Here is an 18,449-nt window from a genome sequence, read left to right on the forward strand (position 1 = left end):
CCTGGTCTCCAGACTGTCAGGTAGATAATTATAACAGTAGTGTTGGTCTCCAGACTGTCAGGATGATGATTATAACAGTAGTGTTGGTCCTGGTCTCCAGGCTGTCAGGTAGATGATTATAACAGTAGTGTTGGTCTCCAGGCTGTCAGGTAGATGATTATAACAGTAGTGTTGGTCCTGGTCTCCAGGCTGTCAGGTAGATGATTATAACAGTAGTGTTGGTCTCCAGACTGTCAGGTAGATGATTATAACAGTAGTGTTGGTCCTGGTCTCCAGACTGTCAGGTAGATAGTTATAACAGTAGTGTTGGTCTCCAGACTGTCAGGATGATGATTATAACAGTAGTGCTGGTCTCCAGACTGTCAGGTAGATGATTATAACAGTAGTGTTGGTCTCCAGGCTGTCAGGTAGATGATTATAACAGTAGTGTTGGTCCTGGTCTCCAGACTGTCAGGTAGATAATTATAACAGTAGTGTTGGTCTCCAGACTGTCAGGATGATGATTATAACAGTAGTGTTGGTCCTGGTCTCCAGGCTGTCAGGTAGATGATTATAACAGTAGTGTTGGTCTCCAGGCTGTCAGGTAGATGATTATAACAGTAGTGTTGGTCCTGGTCTCCAGGCTGTCAGGTAGATGATTATAACAGTAGTGTTGGTCTCCAGACTGTCAGGTAGATGATTATAACAGTAGTGTTGGTCTCCAGACTGTCAGGTAGATGATTATAACAGTAGTGTTGGTCTCCAGACTGTCAGGTAGATGATTATAACAGTAGTGTTGGTCCTGGTCTCCAGACTGTCAGGTAGATAATTATAACAGTAGTGTTGGTCTCCAGACTGTCAGGATGATGATTATAACAGTAGTGTTGGTCCTGGTCTCCAGGCTGTCAGGTAGATGATTATAACAGTAGTGTTGGTCTCCAGGCTGTCAGGTAGATGATTATAACAGTAGTGTTGGTCCTGGTCTCCAGGCTGTCAGGTAGATGATTATAACAGTAGTGTTGGTCTCCAGACTGTCAGGTAGATGATTATAACAGTAGTGTTGGTCCTGGTCTCCAGACTGTCAGGTAGATAGTTATAACAGTAGTGTTGGTCTCCAGACTGTCAGGATGATGATTATAACAGTAGTGCTGGTCTCCAGACTGTCAGGTAGATGATTATAACAGTAGTGTTGGTCTCCAGGCTGTCAGGTAGATGATTATAACAGTAGTGTTGGTCCTGGTCTCCAGACTGTCAGGTAGATGATTATAACAGTAGTGTTGGTCTCCATGCTGTCAGGTAGATGATTATAACAGTAGTGTTGGTCTCCATGCTGTCAGGTAGATGATTATAACAGTAGTGTTGGTCTCCAGACTGTCAGGATGATGATTATAACAGTAGTGTTGGTCCTGGCCTCCAGACTGTCAGGTAGATGATTATAACAGTAGTGTTGGTCCTAGTCTTCAAGCTGTCAGGTAGATTATTATAACAGTAGTGTTGGTCCTGGTCTCCAGGCTGTCAGGATGATGATTATAACAGTAGTGTTGGTCTCCAGACTGTCAGGTAGATGATTATAACAGTAGTGTTGGTCCTAGTCTCCAAGCTGTCAGGATGATGATTATAACAATAGTGTTGGTCTCCAGACTGTCAGGTAGATGATTATAACAGTAGTGTTGGTCCTAGTCTCCAAGCTGTCAGGTAGATTATTATAACAGTAGTGTTGGTCCTGGTCTCCAGACTGTCAGGTAGATGATTATAACAGTAGTGTTGGTCCTGGTCTCCAGGCTGTCAGGTAGATGATTATAACAGTAGTGTTGGTCTCCAGACTGTCAGGTAGATGATTATAACAGTAGTGTTGGTCTCCAGACTGTCAGGTAGATGATTATAACAGTAGTGTTGGTCTCCAGACTGTCAGGTAGATGATTATAACAGTAGTGTTGGTCTCCAGACTGTCAGGTAGATGATTATAACAGTAGTGTTGGTCTCCAGACTGTCAGGTAGATGAGTATAACAGTAGTGTTGGTCTCCAGACTGTCAGGTAGATGATTATAACAGTAGTGTTGGTCCTGGTCTCCAGACTGTCAGGTAGATGATTATAACAGTAGTGTTGGTCCTAGTCTCCAGGCTGTCAGGTAGATGATTATAACAGTAGTCTTGGTCCTGGTCTCCAGACTGTCAGGTAGATGATTATAACAGTAGTCTTGGTCCTGGTCTCCAGGCTGTCAGGTAGATGATTATAACAGTAGTGTTGGTCCTAGTCTCCAGACTGTCAGGTAGATGATTATAACAGTAGTGTTGGCCGTCTCCAGGCTGTCAGGTAGATGATTATAACAGTAGTGTTGGTCCTGGTCTCCAGGCTGTCAGGTAGATGATTATAACAGTAGTGTTGGTCCTGGTCTCCAGGCTGTCAGGTAAATGATTATAACAGTAGTGTTGGTCCTGGTCTCCAGGCTGTCAGGTAGATGATTATAACAGTAGTGTTGGCCGTCTCCAGACTGTCAGGTAGATGATTATAACAGTAGTGTTGGTCTCCAGGCTGTCAGGTAGATGATTATAACAGTAGTGTTGGTCTCCAGACTGTCAGGTAGATGATTATAACAGTAGTGTTGGTCCTAGTCTCCAGACTGTCAGGTAGATGATTATAACAGTAGTGTTGGTCTCCAGGCTGTCAGGTAGATGATTATAACAGTAGTGTTGGTCCTGGTCTCCAGGCTGTCAGGTAGATGATTATAACAGTAGTGTTGGTCCTGGTCTCCAGGCTGTCAGGTAAATGATTATAACAGTAGTGTTGGTCCTGGTCTCCAGGCTGTCAGGTAGATGATTATAACAGTAGTGTTGGTCTCCAGACTGTCAGGTAGATGATTATAACAGTAGTGTTGGTCTCCAGGCTGTCAGGTAGATGATTATAACAGTAGTGTTGGTCTCCAGACTGTCAGGTAGATGATTATAACAGTAGTGTTGGTCCTGGTCTCCAGGCTGTCAGGTAGATGATTATAACAGTAGTGTTGGTCTTCAGGCTGTCAGGTAGATGATTATAACAGTAGTGTTGGTCTCCAGACTGTCAGGTAGATGATTATAACAGTAGTGTTGGTCCTTGTCTCCAGGCTGTCAGGTAGATGATTATAACAGTAGTGTTGGTCCTGGTCTCCAGACTGTCAGGTAGATGATTATAACAGTAGTGTTGGTCCTAGTCTCCAGACTGTCAGGTAGATGATTATAACAGTAGTGTTGGTCTCCAGACTGTCAGGTAGATGATTATAACAGTAGTGTTGGTCTCCAGGCTGTCAGGTAGATGATTAAAACAGTAGTGTTGGTCTCCAGGCTGTCAGGTAGATGATTATAACAGTAGTGTTGGTCTCCAGACTGTCAGGTAGATGATTAAAACAGTAGTGTTGGTCTCCAGGCTGTCAGGTAGATGATTATAACAGTAGTGTTGGTCTCCAGACTGTCAGGTAGATGATTATAACAGTAGTGTTGGTCCTGGTCTCCAGACTGTCAGGTAGATGATTATAAAAGTAGTGTTGGTCTCCAGGCTGTCAGGTAGATGATTATAACAGTAGTGTTGGTCCTGGTCTCCAGGCTGTCAGGTAGATGATTATAACAGTAGTGTTGGTCCTGGTCTCCAGGCTGTCAGGTAAATGATTATAACAGTAGTGTTGGTCCTGGTCTCCAGGCTGTCAGGTAGATGATTATAACAGTAATGTTGGTCTCCAGGCTGTCAGGTAGATGATTATAACAGTAGTGTTGGTCTCCAGACTGTCAGGTAGATGATTATAACAGTAGTGTTGGTCCTGGTCTCCAGGCTGTCAGGTAGATGATTATAACAGTAGTGTTGGTCTCCAGGCTGTCAGGTAGATGATTATAACAGTAGTGTTGGTCTCCAGACTGTCAGGTAGATGATTATAACAGTAGTGTTGGTCTCCAGGCAGTCAGGTAGATGATTATAACAGTAGTGTTGGTCCTGGTCTCCAGACTGTCAGGTAGATGATTATAACAGTAGTGTTGGTCCTGGTCTCCAGACTGTCAGGTAGATGATTATAACAGTAGTGTTGGTCCTGGTCTCCAGACTGTCAGGTAGATGATTATAACAGTAGTGTTGGTCCTGGTCTCCAGACTGTCAGGTAGATGATTATAACAGTAGTGTTGGTCTTCAGACTGTCAGGTAGATGATTATAACAGTAGTGTTGGTCTCCAGACTGTCAGGTAGATGATTATAACAGTAGTGTTGGTCCTAGTCTCCAGGCTGTCAGGTAGATGATTATAACAGTAGTGTTGGTCCTGGTCTCCAGACTGTCAGGTAGATGATTATAACAGTAGTGTTGGTCTCCAGGCTGTCAGGTAGATGATTATAACAGTAGTGCTGGTCTCCAGGCTGTCAGGTAGATGACTATAACAGTAGTGTTGGTCTCCAGACTGTCAGGTAGATGATTATAACAGTAGTGTTGGTCCTGGTCTCCAGACTGTCAGGTAGATGATTATAACAGTAGTGTTGGTCCTGGTCTCCAGACTGTCAGGATGATGATTATAACAGTAGTGTTGGTCCTGGTCTCCAGGCTGTCAGGTAGATGATTATAACAGTAGTGTTGGTCTCCAGGCTGTCAGGTAGATGATTATAACAGTAGTGTTGGTCTCCAGACTGTCAGGTAGATGATTATAACAGTAGGTGGTCCTGGTCTCCAGACTGTCAGGTAGATGATTATAACAATAGTGTTGGTCTCCAGGCTGTCAGGTAGATGATTATAACAGTAGTGTTGGTCTCCAGACTGTCAGGTAGATGATTATAACAGTAGTGTTGGTCTATCAGTGACGAGTGAGCTATCAGCAGAGCTGGAACACAGAGGCACACAGCATAAACCTAACCCTAACTTTATACCTAGCCTTTGTCCTCATGTGGACATGGGAAATACGTTGGGGGTTTTCCAGTACCCACAAGGACAGTAATACAAGCCCACACACACACAATGACAGGCATGTCTGTGAACTCACAGCAACTCTCCCTGCCTGCTCTAGGAACACTTCCTGCTTCCCAAATGGCATCCTATCCCTTTGTTTATCCCTCTCTCTCTCCGTCTCTCTGTCTTTAGGTACAATGGCTCTCTACCCAACGGTGATCGAGGCAGGAGGAAAAGCCGTTTCAGTCTGTCTAGGAGGCCCAAGGCTAATGGTGTCAGACCCAGCACAGTGCACGCTGCCTGCACCGCACAGGCAGCTAAGGTAACACACACCTACACACACACACACCCCTACCAGTCTCTTGTCATGATTTGTGTTTTGTCTTATATTTGTATTTTTAATCCCAGCACCAGTCCCTGCAGGAGGCATTTTGCCCTTTGGTAGGCCGTCGTTGTATATAAGATTTTTTTCTTAACTGACTTGTCTAGTTAAATAAAGGTAAAAAAAACTAGTGGAATTCAATTAAAAACCTACACACACACACACACACACACACACACACACACAACCCCATAACACTCCTGCCTTGGTTAACAGTGTGAGTATGTGAACCATGCCTTTATGAACACACGGAACACACTGGCTGTTTACGGGAGAGTTAAGTGTGAACTGTCCAATGAAGGGCAGCAGACAGATGTCCTACAAAGTGTGTGTGTGTGTGTGTGTGTGTGTGTGTGTGTGTGTGTGTGTGTGTGTGTGTGTGTGTGTGTGTGTGTGTGTGTGTGTGTGTGTGTGTGTGTGTGTGTGTCCTTGGAAACACATGTCTGTTTCCATCCTGTTTATTAAGTCTTTAAACAGGCCTGTTAAACCACAAGGCTGGCATTATTGGGGAGGATTTGGAATAGTGGTTGAGGTGTGTTTGGGAGGGGGAAACGTCTAGAACGTTACTTAGCAGATAGAAATATAACAAAAAGAGCTGAGGACAGAACCTTGTCTGTTCAACATTTCTATACTGAACGTTCCTCTTTTCTCCATTCATCCCCCGTCTTTCCCTGTTCTGTCCCTCCCTCTGTCCCTCCCTCTGTCCCTCCCTCTGTCCCTCCGTCCCTCTCTCCCTCCCTCCCTTCTGTCTCTCTCTCCCTCCCCTTTGTCTTTCTCTCCCTCCCCTCTGTCCCTCTCTCCCTCCCCTCTGTCCCTCTCTCCCTCCCCTCTGTCCCTCCGTCCCTCCCTCCCCTCTGTCCCTCCCTCCCCTCTGTCCCTCCCCTCTGTCCCTCCCTCCCTCCTCTCTGTCCCTCCCCTCTGTCCCTCCCTGTGTCCCTCCCTCCTCTCTGTCCGTCCCTCCCTCTGTCCCTCCCTCCCTCCTCTCTGTCCCTCCCTCCCTGTCCCTCCCTGTGTCCCTCCCTCCCTCCTCTCTGTCCCTCCCTCCCTGTCCCTCCCTGTGTCCCTCCCTCCCTCCTCTCTGTCCGTCCCTCCCTGTGTCCCTCCCTCCCTCCTCTCTGTCCCTCCCTCCCTGTCCCTCCCTGTGTCCCTCCCTCCCTCCTCTCTGTCCCTCCCTCCCTGTCCCTCCCTCCCTCCTCTCTGTCCCTCCCTCCCTGTCCCTCCCTGTGTCCCTCCCTCTCTGTCCCTCCCTCCCCTCCCTCCCTCTCCTCTCCAGGCCATCAGCAACAAGGACCAACACAGCATCTCCTACACGTTATCCAGAGGTCAGACGGTGGTGGTGGAGTATACTCATGATAACAACACAGACATGTTCCAGGTAACTACAAACTCAGAGTTCTGGGCCCAGTTGTATAAAACATTAAGGACATTTTCTCTTAGTTTCCTTCACTTTTAAGTCAGTTGCAACAAAAACAAAATTTTAAGGCAAATGTCCCCCTTAAATGAAGTGAAAAGGTTACAGGTGTCCGTGAGGTCCGTTTTAAGTGCTTCATTCAGTATGGATATCAATGTAAACAGTGTTTTTGTGGAGGTGAATGTTGCTTTCATCTGCCCACCAGCAGACTTTCTACTTGGTAGTGCTTCTCTTGTCCATACAAAATACTCAGATATCTGTTATATTAGCCTACCTTTTAAAAACCAATATTATAGTCGTATCAGGTGTAGGGTGTTATTTAGTCTGGATCATCAGGGTAAAGCACATCTGGAACGTTCTGTCTTCTGGGCTACTTTGTGTTTAAAACAATAAGCCAGACACCAGGCCCAGGACCATGACATGTTAGAGAGGTGGGGGGAAAACAATAAGCCAGACACCAGGCCCAGGAACATGACATGTTGGAGAGGTGAGGGGAAAACAATAAGCCAGACACCAGGCCCAGGACCATGACATGTTGGAGAGGTGAGGGGAAAACAATAAGCCAGACACCAGGCCCAGGAACATGACATGTTAGAGAGGTGGGGGGAAAACAATAAGCCAGACACCAGGCCCAGGAACATGACATGTTGGAGAGGTGGGGGGAAAACAATAAGCCAGACACCAGGCCCAGGACCATGACATGTTGGAGAGGTGGGGGGAAAACAATAAGCCAGACACCAGGCCCAGGAACATGACATGTTGGAGAGGTGAGGGGAAAACAATAAGCCAGACACCAGGCCCAGGACCATGACATGTTGGAGAGGTGAGGGGAAAACAATAAGCCAGACACCAGGCCCAGGAACATGACATGTTGGAGAGGTGAGGGGAAAACAATAAGCCAGACACCAGGCCCAGGAACATGACATGTTAGAGAGGTGAGGGGAAAACAATAAGCCAGACACCAGGCCCAGGAACATGACATGTTAGAGAGGTGGGGGGAAAACAATAAGCCAGACACCAGGCCCAGGACCATGACATGTTGGAGAGGTGGGGGAAAACAATAAGCCAGACACCAGGCCCAGGAACATGACATGTTGGAGAGGTGGGGGGAAAACAATAAGCCAGACACCAGGCCCAGGAACATGACATGTTAGAGAGGTGGGGGGAAAACAATAAGCCAGACACCAGGCCCAGGACCATGACATGTTAGAGAGGTGGGGGGAAAACAATAAGCCAGACACCAGGCCCAGGCCCAGGACCATGACATGTTGGAGAGGTGGGGGGAAAACAATAAGCCAGACACCAGGCCCAGGACCATGACATGTTGGAGAGGTGAGGGGAAAACAATAAGCCAGACACCAGGCCCAGGAACATGACATGTTGGAGAGGTGGGGGGAAAACAATAAGCCAGACACCAGGCCCAGGACCATGACATGTTAGAGAGGTGGGGGGAAAACAATAAGCCAGACACCAGGCCCAGGAACATGACATGTTGGAGAGGTGGGGGGAAAACAATAAGCCAGACACCAGGCCCAGGAACATGACATGTTAGAGAGGTGGGGGGAAAACAATAAGCCAGACACCAGGCCCAGGACCATGACATGTTGGAGAGGTGAGGGGAAAACAATAAGCCAGACACCAGGCCCAGGAACATGACATGTTAGAGAGGTGGGGGGAAAACAATAAGCCAGACACCAGGCCCAGGAACATGACATGTTAGAGAGGTGGGGGGAAAACAATAAGCCAGACACCAGGCCCAGGACCATGACATGTTGGAGAGGTGGGGGGAAAACAATAAGCCAGACACCAGGCCCAGGACCATGACATGTTGGAGAGGTGGGGGGAAAACAATAAGCCAGACACCAGGCCCAGGAACATGACATGTTAGAGAGGTGGGGGGAAAACAATAAGCCAGACACCAGGCCCAGGACCATGACATGTTGGAGAGGTAAGGGGAAAACAATAAGCCAGACACCAGGCCCAGGAACATGACATGTTGGAGAGGTAAGGGGAAAACAATAAGCCAGACACCAGGCCCAGGACCATGACATGTTGGAGAGGTAAGGGGGGGGGCTGTTAGGCTCTGAGATTTTACACCGCTTTGGTGCTCTCCACTCTTTCTACATTGTTCTGTTGCTTTATGTTAATAACTACCATATATTTTGAACATTTAGGCAGTTAGGTAAAAAGGGAATTTGGTATGTCGCCCTGCTGTGTGCTCGCCCTGCGTTGTGCTCGCCCTGCGTTGTGCTCGCCCTGCGGTGTGCTCGCCCTGCGGTGTGCTCGCCCTGCGGTGTGCTCGCCCTGCGGTGTGCTCGCCCTGCGGTGTGCTCGCCCTGCGGTGTGCTCGCCCTGCGGTGTGCTCGCCCTGCGGTGTGCTCGCCCTGCGGTGTGCTCGCCCTGCGGTGTGCTCGCCCTGCTGTGTGTTCGCCCTGCTGTCAGACTCTGGCGCTGCAGTCAAGTTTTAAATATGCTAAACCATAGTTTGTGACATCACGATGTCGCCACCATCAACGATGGCTGTCACACATCGATAGACCATACAATCTTAGTCACCCAACCCTAATGTAGTGCACTTCTTTTAACCGGGGGCCATAGGGCTCTGTAGTGCCCCCTATTCCCTAAGTAGTGCACTTCTTTTAACCGGGGCCCATAGGGCTCTGTAGTGCCCCCTATTCCCTAAGTAGTGCACTTCTTTTAACCAGGGCCCATAGGGCTCTGTAGTGCACCCAGTTGGTCATTGTTCCCCTCTAATGAGGGACTGGTTTAGACCTGGGACACCAGGTGGGTGATATTAATGATCAGGTAGAACAGAAAGGCTCCTGACCTCGTAGGGTCAGAGTTGAATATCCCTGCCCTGTATAGTTCACGTCTTTTAACCGGGGCCCATAGGGCTCTGTAGTGCCCCCTATTCCCTAAGTAGTGCACTTCTTTTAACCAGGGCCCATAGGACTATTAGGGTGCCATTTGGGACCTATCCATATTGTTATATTTTTATGTGAATGTATTGGCTTGTTTGTACTTTGAAATGTGTTGTGTGTTTACTAGTTCCAGTATGAAGATAGTTAGTATTGTCTGAGTCAGAATGGCCCATAGGGCAGGAGCCTGTTTCTGTGAGGCAGTCTGAAGTACCAGTAAACCCCCTTGATAAGACCTTATAATGTGGATAAATTACATATTACCTGTTTTGAATGGAATTAGCTTTAAATCTACCTGTGCAGTCAATGTCTCCAAACACATTTACCCCTCTGTCTTTCTCTCTCCCCATTTCTCTCCCTCTGTCTCCCACATAAAGTCAAGCTACTTGTAACATATTTTCTCTTCTCTCCCACCGTTCCCCTCCCTCCTCCTGTCAGATTGGTCGCTCCACAGAGAGCCCTATAGACTTTGTGGTAACCGACACGGTGGCAGGGAGCCAGAGTAACTCAGACACCCAGTCAGTCCAGAGCACCATCTCTCGCTTCGCCTGCCGTGTCATGTGTCAGAGGACGCCCCCCTACACCACACGCATCTACGCTGCCGGCTTCGACAGCTCCAAGAACATCTTCCTAGGGGTGAGTGGGGGGAGGGGAGGGGAGGGACGGGGGGGAGGGGAGGTGTGGGACGGGACGGGACAGGGGGGAGGGGAGGTGTGGGACGGGACAGGGGGGAGGGGAGGTGTGGGACAGGACAGGGGGAGGGGAGGTGTGGGACAGGACAGGGGGGAGGGGAGGTGTGGGACGGGGGAGGGGAGGTGTGGGACAGGACAGGGGGGAGGGGAGGTGTGGGACAGGACAGGGGGGAGGGGAGGTGTGGGACAGGACAGGGGGAGGGGAGGTGTGGGACAGGACAGGGGGGAGGGGAGGTGTGGGACGGGGGAGGGGAGGTGTGGGACAGGACAGGGGGGAGGGGAGGTGTGGGACGGGGGAGGTGTGGGACGGGGAGGGGAGGTGTGGGACGGGACGGGGAGGGGAGGTGTGGGACGGGGAGGGGAGGTGTGGGAAGGGACGGGGGAGGGGAGGTGTGGGACGGGGAGGGGAGGTGTGGGACGGGGAGGGGAGGTGTGGGACGGGACGGGGAGGGGAGGTGTGGGACGGGACGGGGAGGGGAGGTGTGGGACGGGACGGGGAGGGGAGGTGTGGGACGGGGAGGGGAGGTGTGGGACGGGAAGGGGAGGGGAGGTGTGGGACCGGGGAGGGGAGGTGTGGGACGGGACGGGGGAGGGGAGGTGTGGGACGGGACGGGGAGGGGAGGTGTGGGACGGGACGGGGAGGGGAGGTGTGGGACCGGGGAGGGGAGGTGTGGGACGGGACGGGGGAGGGGAGGTGTGGGACGGGACGGGGAGGGGAGGTGTGGGACGGGACGGGGAGGGGAGGTGTGGGACGGGACGGGGAGGGGAGGTGTGGGACGGGACGGGGGAGGGGAGGTGTGGGAAGGGACGGGGGAGGTGTGTGTGTCACTAAAATGAAAATGGGGGGGGATTTTCATCTCCCTCTTTGATTTGTTAAAATATTCAGAGGTACATACCACACAGTTCAGTAAATCATGACACCATAAAGACAATGAACAACTTACTTTCTATTCCCCCGCCAGGAGAAGGCAGCTAAATGGAAGACGTGTGACGGTCAGATGGACGGGCTGACCACCAACGGCGTGCTGGTGATGCACCCTCGCCACGGCTTCACAGAGGACTCCAAACCGGGCGTCTGGAGAGAGATCTCCGTCTGCGGAAACGTCTTTACCCTCCGAGAGACCCGCTCCGCTCAGCAGCGGGGCAAGATGGTGAGACACACACACACACACACACACACACACACACACACACACACACACACACACACACACACAGGGCAAGATGGTGAGACACACACACACGCACCATCTTGCCCTGTGTGTGTGTGTGTGACTACACTCCTGTATAAAGTAGTGTAGTCACTCACCTTCCCTGAGCCCTCCTGTAGAAAGTAGTGTAGTCACATGAATTAAATGAACCTCCACACAGCTGCAGGGTACAGTAATGTCATGGGGAAGAAGAACAATACCACACTTCATCATTTATCCTGAATTTAAAGGGGCAATCTGCGACTTAAACAAAAACCAAGTGTTACCCGTTACTGATTTGGTAAACAGCTGAGGGATGGGCTGGAGAAATGGATCCTCTCATGTTCACAGACAGAGTAATGGATACAAGGACTGACCATCCATGATGTCAAACATATAGATTTAACCAAGTTTTACATTTACGTTGTTTACAAACAGTGAAGGATAACAAGCTTATATTTGGAAGACAGTTGAACTAAACTAATTAGGCATTTTATAAGTTATATTCTTCAATCACAGATTGGCCTATTTTTAATCTGAACTTTTCAGCTCCAACTAAAGAAGCCTGGTAAGCCTTAGCAAGACCCTTTTAGTGGTCAAAACATTTATTTAAGGAAAAAGCAAAACTTAGGACAAGAACATGTTTAGGCCTTTGTCTTCTCCTTGACATGTCTTAGGTTTAGTGTGAATGTCAGGGATTTCAGCCTGTAGCCTATGGCAGTATACCCAGCCTGTAGTTGATGTGAGCCTGTAGCCTATGGCAGTATACCCAGCCTGTAGTTGATTTCAGCCTGTAGCCTATGGCAGTATACCCAGCCTGTAGTTGATTTCAGCCTGTAGCCTATGGCAGTATACCCAGCCTGTAGTTGATTTCAGCCTGTAGCCTATGGCAGTATACCCAGCCTGTAGTTGATTTGAGCCTGTAGCCTATGGCAGTATACCCAGCCTGTAGTTGATGTGAGCCTGTAGCCTATGGCAGTATACCCAGCCTGTAGTTGATTTCAGCCTGTAGCCTATGGCAGTATACCCAGCCTGTAGTTGATTTCAGCCTGTAGCCTATGGCAGTATACCCAGCCTGTAGTTGATTTCAGCCTGTAGCCTATGGCAGTATACCCAGCCTGTAGTTGATGTGAGCCTGTAGCCTATGGCAGTATACCCAGCCTGTAGTTGATTTCAGCCTGTAGCCTATGGCAGTATACCCAGCCTGTAGTTGATGTGAGCCTGTAGCCTATGGCAGTATACCCAGCCTGTAGTTGATGTGAGCCTGTAGCCTATGGCAGTATACCCAGCCTGTAGTTGATTTCAGCCTGTAGCCTATGGCAGTATACCCAGCCTGTAGTTGATGTGAGCCTGTAGCCTATGGCAGTATACCCAGCCTGTAGTTGATTTCAGCCTGTAGCCTATGGCAGTATACCCAGCCTGTAGTTGATGTGAGCCTGTAGCCTATGGCAGTATACCCAGCCTGTAGTTGATTTCAGCCTGTAGCCTATGGCAGTATACCCAGCCTGTAGTTGATTTCAGCCTGTAGCCTATGGCAGTATACCCAGCCTGTAGTTGATGTGAGCCTGTAGCCTATGGCAGTATAACCAGCCTGTAGTTGATTTGAGCCTGTAGCCTATGGCAGTATACCCAGCCTGTAGTTGATTTGAGCCTGTAGCCTATGGCAGTATACCCAGCCTGTAGTTGATGTGAGCCTGTAGCCTATGGCAGTATACCCAGCCTGTAGTTGATTTCAGCCTGTAGCCTATGGCAGTATACCCAGCCTGTAGTTGATTTGAGCCTGTAGCCTATGGCAGTATACCCAGCCTGTAGTTGATTTGAGCCTGTAGCCTATGGCAGTATACCCAGCCTGTAGTTGATTTCAGCCTGTAGCCTATGGCAGTATACCCAGCCTGTAGTTGATTTCAGCCTGTAGCCTATGGCAGTATACCCAGCCTGTAGTTGATGTGAGCCTGTAGCCTATGGCAGTATACCCAGCCTGTAGTTGATTTCAGCCTGTAGCCTATGGCAGTATACCCAGCCTGTAGTTGATGTGAGCCTGTAGCCTATGGCAGTATACCCAGCCTGTAGTTGATTTGAGCCTGTAGCCTATGGCAGTATACCCAGCCTGTAGTTGATTTGAGCCTGTAGCCTATGGCAGTATACCCAGCCTGTAGTTGTACATTTAGATAGTAGTATTTACAGGATATATGACAGTGTGTGTGTGTCGGTCAGTAGAGGACTCTCCACCAGGCAGGTGACTGGGGGAAACAGAAGCAGTCAACACAGCAGCATAGTGTCCTACAGTATGCCCTTCACACACACCCTACCCCCCACACACACACACACACACACACCCTACCCCACCACACACACACACACACACACACCCTACCCCACCACACACACACACACACACACACCCTACCCCACCACACACACCCTACCCCACCACACACACACACACACACACCCTACCCCACCACACACACACACACACACACCCTACCCCACCACACACACACACACACACCCTACCCCACCACACACACACACACACACACACACACACCCTACCCCACCACACACACACACACACACCCTACCCCACCACACACACACACACACACCCTACCCCACCACACACACACACACACACCCTACCCCACCACACACACACACACACACACACACACACACCCTACCCCACCACACACACACACACACACACACACCCTACCCCACCACACACACACACACACCCTACCCCACCACACACACACACACACACACACACCCTACCCCACCACACACACACACACACACACACACCCTACCCCACCACACACACACACACACACACCCTACCCCACCACACACACACACACACACACACACACCCTACCCCACCACACACACACACACACACACACCCTACCCCACCACACACACACACACACACACACACACACACACACCCTACCCCACCACACACACACACACACACACACACACACCCTACCCCACCACACACACACACACCCTACCCCACCACACACACACACACACACACACACCCTACCCCACCACACACACACACACACACACACACACACACACACACACACCCTACCCCACCACACACACACACACCCTACCCCACCACACACACACACACACACCCTACCCCACCACACACACACACTACCCTACCCCACCACACACACACACACACACACACACCCTACCCCACCACACACACACACACACCCTACCCCACCACACACACACACACACCCTACCCCACCACACACACACACACACACACACACACACACACACACACACCCTACCCCACCACACACACACACACACACACACACCCTGCCCCACCACACACACACACACCCGACCCTACCCCACCACACACACACACACCCGACCCTACCCCACCACACACACACACACCCGACCCCCACCCCACCCCACACCTACCCTACCCCACCCCACACACACCCTACCCCACCACACACACACACACACACCCTACCCCACCACACACACACACACACCCTACCCCACCACACACACACACACACCCTACCCCACCACACACACACACACCCGACCCTACCCCACCACACACACACCCTACCCCCCCCCACCCCACACCTACCCTACCCCACCCCACACCTACCCTACCCCACCCCACACACACCCTACCCCACCACACACACCCTACCCCACCACACACACACACACACCCTACCCCACCACACACACACACACACCCTACCCCACCACACACACACACACACCCTACCCCACCACACACACACACACACCTACCCTACCCCACCACACACACACACCTACCCTACCCCACCACACACACACACACCCTACCCCACCACACACACACACACCCTACCCCACCACACACACACACCCAACCCTACCCCACCACACACACACACCCAACCCTACCCCACCACACACACACACACCCGACCCTACCCCACCACACACACACACACCCTACCCCACCACACACACACACACACACCCTACCCCACCACACACACACACACACACCCTACCCCACCACACACACACACACACACCCTACCCCACCACACACACACACACCCTACCCCACCACACACACACACACCCTACCCCACCACACACACACACACACACCCTACCCCACCACACACACACACACCCGACCCTACCCCACCACACACACACACACCCGACCCTACCCCACCACACACGCACACACCCTACCCCACCACACACACACACACCCGACCCTACCCCACCACACACACACACACCCGACCCTACCCCCCCCCACACACACACACACCCTACCCCACCACACACACACACCCGACCCTACCCCACCACACACACACACCCGACCCTACCCCACCACACACACACACACACACCCGACCCTACCCCACCACACACACACACACACCCGACCCTACCCCACCACACACACACACACCCTACCCCACCACACACACACACACACACCCTACCCCACCACACACACACACACACACCCTACCCCACCACACACACACACACACACCCTACCCCACCACACACACACACACCCGACCCTACCCCACCACACACACACACACCCGACCCTACCCCACCACACACACACACACCCGACCCTACCCCACCACACACACACACACCCTACCCCACCACACACACGCACACACCCTACCCCACCACACACACACACACCCGACCCTACCCCCCCCCACACACACACACACCCTACCCCACCACACACACACACCCGACCCTACCCCACCACACACACACACACACACCCGACCCTACCCCACCACACACACACACACACACCCGACCCTACCCCACCACACACACACACACACCCGACCCTACCCCACCACACACACACACACACCCGACCCCACCACACACACACACACACCCTACCCCACCACACACACACACACACCCTACCCCACCACACACACACACACACCCTACCCTACCCCACCACACACACACCCCACCCCCCCCCCACCCACACCCTACCCTACCCACACACCCTACCCCCCACCACACACCCCACCCCACACACACCCTACCACACACACACACACACACACACACACACACACACACACACACCCTCCCCCTCACACAGACACACCCTCCCCTACACACACACATGCACAAACCATCCATACAAACACACAGATATGCGCATGCAGACATGTTCACACACACACACACACACACACACACACCCCACCAGAACCCAGTGCCAGTAGGCCTGTTTGTCCTTCCCCAGTTTGAGTGTTCAGGGTTGAAGTGATTGTAATTAAGGATAGACCCATAGGACAACTCACACTCACACACTCCCCAGGGCCTGGAGTCCTTACAGTATGTGTTGATAAAAGCCTTGATTGATAATGACAGTGTGACGTGAGTGTGACGTGAGTGTGTGTGTGTGTGTGTGTGAGAGACAGGATGTGAGTTGGGTGTGTGTGTGTGTTTGTCAGTTATGTGTACCAGCTCTCCAACCTCCCTACAGAGACATGGAGAACAGATGGGCTAGCCTGCCACCTACAGGGCTATACTAGACACTATACCCCTTCAACACTGTGCTTCTTAAAAGTAGACTTAGAGATGCACAAAGTAAACAGCAATATTGTCTGGTCCATTTCCTCAACAACTAAGAGCGTTGAAGCGCGCGGCTAAACTTCTCTGTTGTTTTGGTCCAGTAGCTCAGTCCTTGTAGCAGCGTGAAGTGCACCTGTGTACATGCACAGATACTCTGTGGGACTGAGAGGGTGAAGTCATGCACAGATACTCGGTGGGACTGAGAGGGTGAAGTCATGCACAGATACTCGGTGGGACTGAGAGGGTGAAGTCATGCACAGATACTCGGTGGGACTGAGAGGGTGAAGTCATGCACAGATACTCGGTGGGACTGAGAGGGTGAAGTCATGCACAGATACTCGGTGGGACTGAGAGGGTGAAGTCATGCACAGATACTCGGTGGGACTGAGAGGGTGAAGTCATGCACAGATACTCGGTGGGACTGAGAGGGTGAAGTCATGCACAGATACTCGGTGGGACTGAGAGGGTGAAGTCATGCATCGTGCTCATCTCAACATCTGCTGTGCTGCTCGTGGTGACGTCATATCGCTGAATCTCAGTTTACATTTTATTAAAGTATAATCATCTGGACGTTTTAAAAGTAGGTTTAATGTGTGATATTTTAACCAATGTTCTGTTCTGGTGATGAAATGATGCATATTGTTGCGTATATTGACGCGTGTTTTGAAGGTTGTCCCCTCTCCACTCAGGTGGAGGCAGAGAGCCAGGAGCTGGTGGATGGCTCTCTGATAGACCTGTGTTTTGAAGGTTGTCCCCTCTCCCCTCAGGTGGAGGCAGAGAGCCAGGAGCTGGTGGATGGCTCTCTGATAGACCTGTGTTTTGAAGGTTGTCCCCTCTCCCCTCAGGTGGAGGCAGAGAGCCAGGACCTGGTGGATGGCTCTCTGATAGACCTGTGTTTTGAAGATTGTCCCCTCTCCCCTCAGGTGGAGGCAGAGAGCCAGGAGCTGGTGGATGGCTCTCTGATAGACCTGTGTGGTGCCACGCTCCTGTGGCGCACGGCCGAGGGCCTGAGCCGCACCCCCACCGTCAAACACCTGGAGGCGCTACGTCAGGAAATCAACGCAGCCAGGCCCCAGTGTCCCGTCGGCTTCAACACCCTGGCCTTCCCCTCCATGAGACGCAAGGCAAGTTCCCTCCCTGATACAATGACAACACAAAAGACAATATATCCCCCCCCCAAATAAATGTTTTGCACTTACAGCAGTTATTACATACATTTTCCTTCTGGTTGCCCCAGCGGGAATCAAACTCACGACCCTGGTGTTGATGGCTCCATGCTCTATCAACTGAGCCAGACATTTTAGTCATTTAGCAGACTCTC

At 51.2% G+C, this 18,449-nt stretch overlaps 1 protein-coding gene across 1 annotated transcript in view; it reads left to right on the forward strand.

The window, feature by feature from the left end:
- The window catches only part of LOC106563028 (E3 ubiquitin-protein ligase pellino homolog 1), a 169,150-nt gene that overhangs the window by 145,344 nt on the left and 5,357 nt on the right, over nt 1–18,449 (forward strand). Inside the window, exons 3-7 of the mRNA XM_082964930.1 lie at nt 5,061–5,190; nt 6,524–6,625; nt 10,018–10,215; nt 11,234–11,422; nt 18,052–18,252. Coding sequence (XP_082821056.1) covers nt 5,061–5,190; nt 6,524–6,625; nt 10,018–10,215; nt 11,234–11,422; nt 18,052–18,252 — 820 coding nt within the window. The remainder of the gene's footprint in view (nt 1–5,060; nt 5,191–6,523; nt 6,626–10,017; nt 10,216–11,233; nt 11,423–18,051; nt 18,253–18,449) is intronic.

The sequence above is a fragment of the Salmo salar genome, chromosome 18 (genome assembly GCF_965601325.2).
Source record: "Salmo salar chromosome 18, fSalSal1, whole genome shotgun sequence".
NCBI classification, from domain to species: Eukaryota; Metazoa; Chordata; class Actinopteri; order Salmoniformes; family Salmonidae; genus Salmo; species Salmo salar.